Here is a 12235-nt window from a genome sequence, read left to right on the forward strand (position 1 = left end):
TGAGAAACACTGAAAGAGAGGCAGAGACATAGGCAGAAGAAGAAGTGGGCTCCCCGTGGGATGTCTGATGTGGGACTTAATGCCAGGATCCTGGAACCATGTTCCAAGCCAAAGACAGATACTCAACCACTGAGCCACAAGCATCCCTAGTTTATATAAATTTCATTTCTATTCAAATTTCATATGAAATGTGTGGTGGATATTAGTATTTTATTCATGAGGCAGGATTATTCTTTAGGCTTGGGCCACTGAAGACAGATTAAATTGCACGATACATAACCAAGCACAATAAATTATAGGTTGGTATTTAGAAGTAAGTAGAAGTACATCATAAGCTGGAAATAGCTAACTTCTTACAAGGGAATGTAGAAATTAGAAATGTTCCTCTGATCAATGTGTGGCAAGCAGCTAAAGTTTTACAATTAAACTCATCACACAATTTTTTTAAGTAACAGTCTTCTGAGTGCTGCAATCACATCCTTGTTCCTAAGGCTGTATATCATAGGATTGAACATCGGAGTCACAATGGTATAGAGAAGAGACAACATTTTGTCAGTTCCAGCTGAATGAATGGATTTGGGCCTTAAGTAGGTGATGGTAGCTGATCCAAAGAATAAAAGCACAACAATGATATGGGAAGAACAGGTGGAGAAAGCTTTAGACCGGCCCCTGGCTGAGGACAACTTTAGGATGGCGGAAATGATTTTCACATAAGAGCCAAGTATAAATAGAAAGGGAATCATTGCAAATAATATAGCAACTACAAAGACACACATCTCATTAAGTGAAGTGTCCCCACAAGCCAGGTTGATCAATGGGGGGATGTCACAGAAGAAGTGGTTAATTTGATTAGAACCACAGAAAGGCAGCGAGAACACCTGACATGTTTGTCCTATCTGGACTGGAATTCCACTAAGCCAGGCACCAACAGCCAGTTGGACGCACATCTTGTGGTTCATGATGAGAGGGTAGTGCAGAGGGTTACAAATGGCCACGTAGCGGTCATAGGCCATCACTGCCAAGAGGAAACATTCAGTGGCTCCCAGCATGAGGAAGAAGCACATTTGAGTGGCACAGCCCAACCAAGAAATGCTTCTGTCCTGAGTCCAAAGGTTCACCAGAATCCTGGGGAGGGTGACAGACACATAACAGATTTCCAAGGAGGAAAAATTTGCCAGGAAAAAATACATGGGTTTCTGGAGTGCAGCATCAAGATTGGTTATTATTATTATGAGGCTATTTCCAATTAAGATAATAACATAAACGATGGAGAACACCCCAAATAGAAACCCTTGGAGGTTTGGAAGGTCAGAAAATCCCAAGAGTACAAATTGTGTTATTGTGGAACCATTGTCTTCTGCTCTCATCTCTTCAACGTCATCTGTGGGAATGATTGAATCAGAAGTCCAAGTTACTCTGATTTCTTTGGTTCTTGTCTTCTTACGCACAAACAGGATGGCATGCCTACCAATTTTTCCCATCCTCTGTTAAAACAAATCTGTAATTACCAGCACTGTAAAGTGTGTTGAAGTGTATCTTTCATTATTATTAAATATATTTGTAAGAAAAAATATCAATGTTTTTTTCTGATATGAATTATCATATTGCTTTGCCATGAAGATATGTGATTATCATTTTGCTATCCATAGGAATACTCAAAAGTACAAAATCTGAATTTATGTTCACTTGTGGCAAAGATTCCATTCTTTCACCTCCTATGTTTTCTCCCCACCCCTCAACTCTGTTTTCCACTATTATCAATTCAAAATGAATCTCATTGCACAAGTAAATATTTTGTAAGCCACCTAAATTGGCTTTCGGGCTGAATACAGTTCATTTTTAAAGTAGTGGGGTTTTTTGGGTATTTCTAAGTCTCTTGAGCTTTGGCATTCTGCATGCTTAACTGTTTTACTATAAAAGAAAATCGATGAGCCGAACACTAAAATTATGGGGTGTTATTTTATCTTTAAACTGTGTATTTCAGTGTAAGATCCCTGAAATCAGCAGTCATTTTTTTAAGGTTTTGCAGAGGGAAGAAAATGAAGTTTAAAATGGTGTATGTGTCCTGAAATACCCAATAGTAGAAGGCAGGCTCATCTAACATTTATGCTCAAGAAAGCAATCCCAATTACAAGGTACACCCCTCACAAATTTACCTTATAAAAGAAATATCAACCAAAACTCATCTTTGAGACCTTCCTAAATTACCCAGATCCTTAATAACTGTTATCATTCTGATGATCCCATTAATCCTTTCTCTCTTTTCCTTCCACACATATGTGTCTATGTTTATGCACATGAGTGTATCGGGGTGAATGTACTTTTCTCATTGCTATCAGTCAATTATAAACTTCTTTTGATATTTTCTACATCTTTCTACACAATTCATATTATATATATATATTTTTCAAAATGTGATTTACTCACTTCTTGAATAAATTACAAATGAGCCAAATTGGTAGTTCTTTGGAACAGTCTTAGATGCTTATACCTTAGTGTAAACATGAGTTCCTATAAAATTCAGACGTCCCCTGCTTCTCTCCCTCTTATAGATCAAGCATGCCTTCTGTAGTTTTGTGTATGTGTTTGAATTATACTCTTTTCATTCACTCTTGTGGAAGTAGCAAATTGCTTCATTTTTTTCAATATGTCTACATAACTTGCATATTATGAGTTAGCTATTTTGGAAGCCAATAGAAACTAATTGCAAAGAGAAGATATGTCTATAACTATATTCTAAGTGTGTTTTATATGGACAATGGTCAAATTTAAGCTAAAAACATAGACTCAGGGCAACCCGGGTGGCTCAGCAGTTTAGCGCTGCTTTCAGCCCAGGACGTGATCCTGGAGACCCGGATTGAGTCCCACGTCGGGCTCCTTGCATGGAGCCTGCTTCTCCCTCTGCCTGTGTCTCTGCCTCTCTCTCTCTCTCTCTCTCTCTCTCTCTGTGACTATCATGAGTAAATTAAAAAAAAAATAAAATAAAAAATAAAGTAATAAAGGTATTTAAATTTTACCCCACTATTAAACAATTCTTTCAATGGAAACTTGGTTACAGAGAATGTAAAAATGCTATAAGTGAGTGTAAGATGGTCAGAAATTAGCAGCTGATAGGTGTTATACAAGACTACACAACCAAGGCTGTTTTTCGCTGTACCATCCTACACACATTTACTATGCTTTATTCACCTATTTAATTTGACATAGTGTCCAATATATGCACAATTACTCAAATTATTTGTTGAATTAATCACTGCATCTTTCTAGACTAGCATGCCTCATGCACCCACATTTGATGAATAAACCATTGCTCTCAGAAACTGCCATTCTATTTATTCTCTTTATTGGATCTGCTCTTCATGTAAGCTCTTCTCTCATTATTTGGTTTCCTTTACATTTTTTTCTTACTGTTCCAATGGACTAGTACATTTGAAAAGCAAATTGAAACTAAGAAACTAACAAACAATTAACAAGGAGAAGCAGCATCAAAACTTGCAATCAAGAATATAATGTTCTAGAGGTGCTTGGGTGGCATCTGATTCTTGACTTTGATTCAGGTCATGACCTTAGGGTCATGGGATTGAGCCCGGCATCAGGCTCAGAGTGGAGTATGCTGAAGATTTTCTTTTCCCACTCTTCCTACCCTTCACTCCAATTGTGCATTCTCTCTTTCTCAAACAAATAAAATATTGAAATATATATATTATATATATAATGTTCTATATTTACTGAAGCTTTTCTGCTTGACCTCCACTTTTTATTTGTAAAATGGAACAATAATTTTATGAATATCTGATGGAATTCTCAGTGTAAAACCATTTATAGAGTAAAAAAGGATTTAACAATTAATATTTAATAATGATTAAAATAAATATTAAAATATTAACTGAATCATGTGATTATATTCTGAACACAACCTCACCAACAAAAGCATCCTCAAATCTTGCAGCATAGCCCTAGTTTTTCTGACTTCTGGAAACCTTTAGATGCTCTACTTATACAACTCAGAAAATACTATATCATGCAGGTAAATGTCAATTCTGCTTTTGTTCAAATATTTTGTTTGTTTTCTCTGGTCTTCCGCTGAAATAATTTTTTGATGTGAAGATTGGGTTTTCAATGGGATCTATCATCTGAATGTATAACATGCTTGTATTCAAAACAGGTATGTAAAATCAAATTGAAGTTAAGAAATAAAAAATCGGAATTTGGTGGATGCAATTCAGAAGGCTTTTTCCCTTAGAAGTTGCTAAAGATAAAAATGAAAGCATGCTGACATCTCTTTACTATCTTTAAAATCATTTATCATGGAACCTAACTCTTTTTTAAATTTATTTTATTTTTTTTATTTTAATTATTATTTTTTTTGAAACCTAACTCTTAACAAGCAAAAATTACCTTTGGTATTAGCTGTATGCAAACCCATTTCAAAAAGGTCCACTAACTATCTTGTTCCTTAGTTATACATAATTAAATTTTCAGGAGATATATTCTTCAGATTTAGTACTGCAAACTACTTAACACATAGTAGTTATGCATGTTAGCACCAAAGATGGTGACAGTGATGATTATCTTGATGATAATACAGAAGTCAGTAATCTTTGATATATTGGTCTATTATGTCACAAAGTACTTTATATTTTCTTTTATGTTATAATAATAAGTCAGAAAAATTAAAAGGCAATCTGAATCAGTGTTTTGAAGTTAAACCAGAGTAACAATATTGACAAAGGATCCGTTTTAAAATTTTCTGTAAATAAAATTTGTTCAGTTCTTTGATGATCACCAAAAACATGATTGTTAGTAAAGTTAAATTTGTTATTAGACAAAAATTCATGCTTACCTATTTGGATCAAGGTTAAATACAATGCTTGCCTTTATTGATTGAAGAAGACAGAATGAGAACTGTATTTTTGACAGGTAATTTACTTTTATTTGAAACAGAAGTTAATTCCATTCTAAAATATATTCACACCTAGTGCTCTTTAAGAAGGAAATATCTTATACCCTTGGGATCAGCTCCTTTCCTGTGTCACTTTCTAATTAAACTAAACCATTCTGTCTGCCAATCAAGGAGTTTGGTACAATAACCAAAAACACATCTGGCCATACCACTCTTTCTCTAAATTCGCTGTCTCTTACTTTTTTTAATGATCATTAAGAAATATAGGCATTGTAAAATCAGAAATTTATGGTTACATATTACTTATAATAGAAACTAAGATGTTCTAATAAAGATTCAAGTGTGTAGTGTCTTAAAGTTTATTTCTCTGTCATAAAAAATTCAGAGGTAAGAAATCTAGGGCTGTTGGGGCAGTGATGTCACCTTCAGTGTGAACCTGCCATCATCATGTCCATGTTAGTCAGATAGTCTCATCATTTCCCACAGGATAGAAAGGGAGGACGGGGTTTAAGGGGAGCACTCACTTATTCCTTTTTAGAATAAGAAGGAAACTAGAAGAAACAGCATGCAGAATTTCCAAGCATAATCCCCTATGTCAAATTTAGCCAGAAGACCCTCCTTCTCCAAGCTGGAAGAGAAACTAGAAAATACTTCTCTAGGTACTGCCATGCAACCAGCCAAGACTCTATGACTATCATCAACTCCTCTCAAATGACCAAACAAAAATACCAAGGAGTTATGGCACCCAGTTCCCTGTCAAGTATATTTTCAGGTTAACTGTGGCTCCTTGTGGTGTAATAATAATAAAATAAGAGAATTTAGATATTTTAGATAGATGTTCAATTGTTCCAGTGTTGTTTGTTAAAATGAACACTCTTTTTTTTTTTCACTGAAAAGGATAATACATATGGTCCAAATGAAATTGACTCCAGGACTGCATATTTGGTTTAATATCTAGAAATCAAGATAATGCACCATTTTACCTGAACTGGACAAAAATACATGATTATTGCAACTGATGCAGAAAAAGCTCTTGACCAAATGTAATACCTATTCATGGCAAAAACTCTCAATAAATTGAGCTTCATTCATGCCATTTTATGAAGTAATCTACAACGAGTATCACTCTTACTGATAGAAAACAGAATGATTTCCCCTAAATCAAGAATAAGACAAGGAGATCCACAATAACTATTTATATTTGACAATGTACAGGAAATTCTACACAGTGCAGCAAGACCAGAATAAGAAATAAAAGACATACAGATAAGAAAAGAAAAAGAGAAGAAAGAGAAGAAGGGAAATAGGTACATATTTTCAGAAGACATAATCTTTTATACTTTTACTATCAAATAAATATACAATATAAATAAATATATTACCTAATAGAGAAAATATAAATATATAATAAAGATACATAAAACCATCTGAAAATGAGTGAAAATATCAGTGAGGGTGACAAAACATGAGGGACACCTAACTCTGGGAAACAAACAAAGGGTAGTGGAAAGGGAAGTGGGCGGGGGGTTGGGGTGACTGGGTGATAGGCACTGAGGGGGTCACTTGGAGGGATGAGCACTGGGTGTTATACTATATGTTGGCAAATTGAACTCCAATAAAAAAATAAAAATAAATAAATAAATAAAACCATCTCATATATCAATTGTAAATAGACACATGATTCAATTACAATGGAACACAGGTTTAAATAGATAGATGTTTCTCTAAATAAGATATACAGATAGACAATAAGCACCATGGAAAATTCTCAATATTATTAGCCATGAGGGAATTGCAAATCAAAATCACAACGTAATTATATTTCATGCCTGACAGAATTACTATAATCAAAAATGAAAATAATAACAAATGCTTATGAGTATGTGAATTGGTTAGAATTCTTATATATTCCTTATCTGGATGTAAAAAGAAGACATTTTGGAAAGTTTGCATACTTCTTAAAATGTTGTACATAAATTTATTTAATGACATTTCAATACCACTTCTAGGTATATACTCCAACCCCCCCTCCCCAAAGATACATCTACATAAACAGTTGAACATGAATATCTATAGCATTTTTATTTATAACAGCCAAAGTTTAGAAAGTCCTCAAATTAAGTGAATAGATAGATATACAAATGTATATGCATGTGCTACAAGTGAATAAACCTCCAAATAATTATGGTAAGTGAGGAAAAAGTTACAAAAAGTAACAGTTGATGATTAACTTTATGTGAAAAGTCTAAAATAGCCAAATCTTTTTATTTATGATAGTCACACACAGAGAGAGAGAGAGAGGCAGAGACACAGGCAGAGGGAGAAGCAGGCTCCATGCACTGGGAGCCCGACGTGGGATTCGATCCCAGGTCTCCAGGATCGTGCCCTGGGCCAAAGGCAGGCGCCAAACCACTGCGCCACCCAGGGATCCCCTAAAATAGCCAAATCTATAGAGAAAAAGTAGATTAGTGGTTGACTGGGGCTGGGGGTATGAGTAGGAAGATGAGAAGTGGTTGCATAATTCTATAAATGCACTGAAATTATTGAACTGTTTATTTTATTGAACTGAACTGTATATTTTAAATGTTTTTTGTATGAGAATTATATTTCAGTACATACAGTAAAATCAATTATAATGAATGCAATTATTGATGAACAATACAAAGTGAAATTAAATATGCAATTCCTTTTAAATACCATGTATGAAAAATGCTTAGGAACAATTTCAAAAGAGAAGTACAAATATACTGACAACTACACAAAATTATTTTTTTAAGTTTTAAAATTTTTAAATATTAAAGTTGGGAATATTTAATATCATTATGCTGGTAATTATCCCCTATGTGACCTTTAGACTCTATATAATCTCAATCCAAGTCTTGGATGGCATTTTTGCAGAAACGACCAGTTGATCCTACTATTCATGTGGAAAGTCATTTGGAAATCTGACAGATGGAGTCTTAAAAAGGAAAAATGGCTAGACATGAAATTCCGTATTGATTCTTGGATTAAAGGCAATGGTTTGACTGAATGGTCAAGGACTTGGAAGGAATATAATTGAAAATTGATGACAAGGAGGTTTTTGTTATTTTTTTAAACATTTATTTATTCATGAGAGACACACACACACACACACAGAGGCGGAGACATAGGCAGAGGGAAAAGCAGGCTCCATGCAGGGAGCCCAGTGTGATACTGGATCCTGGATCCTGGGATCATGTTCTGAGCAAAGGGAGATGTTCAACCCCTGAGCCACCCAGGCATCCCGATGACAAGAAGTTCTGAGTATAAGATGTGTGGATAGACTTATCTGAACATGCAAAAAAAAAAAAAAAAAGAGAGAAGATCTATGTATTACATTGAATGCTTACCAATGAATCACTTTAGACAGGAGAATTTTAATAATCAAGCAGACAGGGTTACCCTTTCTGTGGTTACTATATAGCCTTTTGGCCAACTATACCTGTCATGGCACAATGTGTTCATGAACAGAATGGACTTGGGGGAGGGAGAAGGTTATACATATGCTCAGCAACATGAATTTCCACACACCATGACCTGATTAGAGCCACCACTTTATGTTCAAATGTCAGTGGCAGAGACCAGCACTGACACTCTTAGACACATGGACGCATGTGCGCGCGCACACACACACACACACACACACACACACACACAGACTTATTTCAAGAAATTGGGTATGAGACTACTGGGGCTGGAAAAGCTAAAATGTGTAGGGCAAGGTAGCCTCCTGAAAAATCTCAGAAAGAAGCTGCCTTGAGGAAGAATTTCTTCTTTCTCAGGGAAACCTCAGTCTTGCTTTTGAGGCCTTCCGACTGATTGGATGAAGCCTACATTATCAAGCATGATCTCCTTAAAATCAGTTTATTTCATTTTTTAAAATTTTAATTATTATTTAATTTATTTATTCATGAGAGACACACAGAGAGAGGCAGAGACATCGGCAGAGGGACAAGCAGGCTCCCTGTGGGGAACCCAATGTGGGACTTTATCCCAGGACCCCAGGATCACGCCCCGAGTTGAAAGCAGATTTTGTACCACTGAGCCACCCAGGTGTCCCCAAAATCAGTTTATTTTAAATTTTTTTTAATAATAAATTTATTTTTTATTGGTGTTCAATTTGCCAACATACAGAATAACACCGAATGCTCATCCGTCAAGTGCCCCCCTCAGTGACCGCCACCCAGTGACCCCCACCCCCCGCCCTCCTCCCCTTCCACCACCCCTAGTTCATTTCCCAGAGTTAGGAGTCTTTATGTTCTGTCTCCCTTTCTGATATTTCCCACACATTTCTTCTCTCTTCCCTTATATTCCCTTTCACTATTATTTATATTCCCCAAATGAATGAGACCATATAATGTTTGTAACTTCTCTGATTGACTTATTTCACTCAGCATAATACCCTCCAGTTCCTTCCACGTCAAAGCAAATGGTGGGTATTTATCGTTTCTAATGGCTGAGTAATATTCCATTGTATACATAGACCACATCTTCTTTATCCATTCATCTTTCGATGGACACCGAGGCTCCTTCCACAGTTTGGTTATTATATTCTTGGTTATAAAAATACTCATAGTTTGGGGACTTTGACATGATAAATATTCATGGTGTGTAAAAGCATGATACATAACTGTACGATCTTACTTAAAAGTTTATTTTAAATGTTAACCACATCTGCAAAATATTTTTAGAACAATGCCTAGATTATCGTTTGACTGAACCCTAGGCACTATAGCCTAGAGATGCTGACATAAAGAACTACCCATCACGGTCATTGCTGGTCAACTTGGCAACTGCACAAATTTCCTTAAGCCAGATTTAGTCTCCAAATAAAGGCAATACAAAATACATAATTCCACTTAACCTGATACAAGTATTCAACCTGCAACCATGAACATGCTTACGCTTTTGTCAGAAAAGAGAAGATACAAAGTCCTTGGGTGATGTTCACTCTGGTTCTTGATATTTTGTTCATAACAAAAAGAGGAAGAGATAACAATTATATGCCTTGTTTCTGAAACTAATCATAGGTCATCGCTACTATTTATAACCATCTTCTTTCAACATCAAATTCATATTCCCTTTGACCTCAGAAAGAATTTCAGGTGGTCACGGCTATTTCTTTGGTGAGGTGATCCAAAACTAAGTTCTTGAATGGTCTGTAGCTCTGTTTCAATGCACCTGTTGCAGTTTTTCTTTGGATTTAATAATTTCCTTTGAAGAGTAGGGGCAAGATGGGGGAAGAGTAGGGTCTCCAAGTCACCTGTCCCCAACAAATTACCTAGATAACCTTCAAATCATCCTGAAAATCTATGAATTCGGCCTGAGATTTAAAGAGAGACCAGCTGGAATGCTACAGTGAGAAGAGTTCGTGCTTCTATCAAGGTAGGAAGACGGGGAAAAAGAAATAAAGAAACAAAAGGCCTCCAAGGGGGAGGGGCCCCGCGAGGAGCTGGGCTGAGGCCGGGGCGAGTGTCCCCAGGACAGGAGAGCCCCGTCCCGGAGGAGCAGGAGCTGCACCGACCTTCCCGGGGGAAAGGCCTCCCGGGGAATTGGAGCAGGATCCCCAGAAAGGCGGGGATGCCCTCGGGCTCCCTGGGACAGTAACAGAGGAACTGCGCCCCGGGAGATGCGCCGAGCTCCCTAAGGGCTGCAGCGCTCGGCGGGACCCGGAGCAGCTCGGAGGGGCTCGGGCGGCGGCTCCGCGGAGGGGGCTGCGGGGCAGGAGAGCGAATCCAACAGCGCAGGCCCCGGAGCAAAGGGCGCCGGGACCCAGCCCAGGATCCAGCCTCCCCCCGGGACAGGCAGAGGCCGGGAGGGCCCAGGACAGCGAGGACGCTCCTGCCCCAGCTGAGCAGATCAGCGGCCCCGCCCCGGAGCCTCCAGGCCCTGCAGACGGAGAGCCCCGGAGCAACTGCGGGAGCTGAATCCAGGGTCCCAGAGCTGCTGCCACCCTGTGGTTGTTCCTCCCGGGGCCTCACGGGGTAAACAACCCCCTCTGAGCCCTGCACCAGTCAGGGGGCAGAGCAGCTCCCCCAAGTGCTAACACCTGAGAATCAGCACAGCAGGCCCCTCCCCCAGAAGACCAGGTAGACGGACCAGTTCCAGGGGAAGTCAAGGGACGTACAGTATACAGAATCAGAAGATACTCCCCTGTGTTTTTTGGTTTTTTTTTTTTTTTTTTTTTTTGATTTCTGATTGCTTCCCCCACCCTTTTCTTCACCTTTCTTTCTTTTTCTTTCTCTTTTTCTTCTCTTTTTTCCTTTTTTTCTTCCATTTTTCTTTTTGCTTTTTCCCTTTTCTTTCCTTCTCTCTCTCTCTTTTTCTCCTTTTCCCAATACAACTTGTTTTTGGCCACTCTGCACTGAGCAAAATGACTAGAAGGAAAACCTCACCTCAAAAGAAAGAATCAGAAGCAATCCTCTCTCCCACAGAGTTACAAAATCTGGATTACAATTCAATGTCAGAAAGCCAATTCAGAAGCACTATTATACAGCTACTGGTGGCTCTAGAAAAAACCATAAAGGACTCAAGAGACTTCATGACTGCAGAATTTAGATCTAATGAGGCTGAAATTAAAAAATCAATTAAATGAGATGCAATCCAAACTAGAAGTCCTAACGACGAGGGTTAATGAGGTGGAAGAATGAGTGAGTGACATAGAAGACAGTTCATGGCAAAGAGGGAAACTGAGGAAAAAAGAGTCAGACAATTAAGAGACCATGAAGACAGATAAAGGGAAACAAACGACAGCCTGAGGAAGAAAAACCTACATTTAATTGGGGTTCCCGAGGGCGTGGAAAGGGACAGAGGGCCAGAATATGTATTTGAACAAATCATAGCTGAAAACTTTCCGAATCTGGGAACGGAAACAGGCATTCAGATCCAGGAAAGAGAGAGTTCCCCCCCTAAAATCAATAAAAACCGTTCAACACCTCCACATTTAAAACTGAAGCTTGCAAATTCCAAAGATAAGGAGAAGATCCTTAAAGGGGCAAGAGAAAAAAAGTCCCTGACTTTTATGGGGAGGAATATTAGGGTAACAGCAGACTTCTCCACAGAGACCTGGCAGGCCAGAAAGGGCTGGCAGGATATATTCAGGGTCCTAAATGAAAAGAACATGCAACCAAGAATACTCTATCCAGCAAGGCTCTCATTCAAAATGGAAGGAGAGATAAAGAGCTTCCAAGACAGGCAGGAACTGAAAGAATATGTGACCACCAAACCAGCTCTGCAAGAAATTTTAAGAGGGACTCTTAAAATTCCCCTTTAAGAAGAAGTTCAGTGGAACAATCCACAAAAACAAGGACT

General features: G+C 38.0%; 1 protein-coding gene across 1 annotated transcript; it reads right to left on the bottom strand.

The window, feature by feature from the left end:
• Positions 1-431: 431 nt before the first annotated feature.
• On the bottom strand, positions 432-1367 carry LOC112912042 (olfactory receptor 10AG1-like). The gene has a single exon (XM_025988771.2). The coding sequence runs from the start codon at positions 1365-1367 to the stop codon at positions 432-434; it is 936 nt and encodes a 311-aa protein (XP_025844556.2).
• Between the last annotated feature and the right edge of the window lie 10868 nt (positions 1368-12235).

This window comes from Vulpes vulpes, chromosome 5, assembly GCF_048418805.1.
Source record: "Vulpes vulpes isolate BD-2025 chromosome 5, VulVul3, whole genome shotgun sequence".
NCBI lineage: Eukaryota > Metazoa > Chordata > Mammalia > Carnivora > Canidae > Vulpes > Vulpes vulpes.

What these genes read in the sequence shown, in the direction of transcription:
- LOC112912042 (XM_025988771.2), bottom strand. Translation starts at nt 1,367, where the DNA reads ATGAGAGCAGAAGACAATGGTTCCACAATAACACAATTTGTACTCTTG.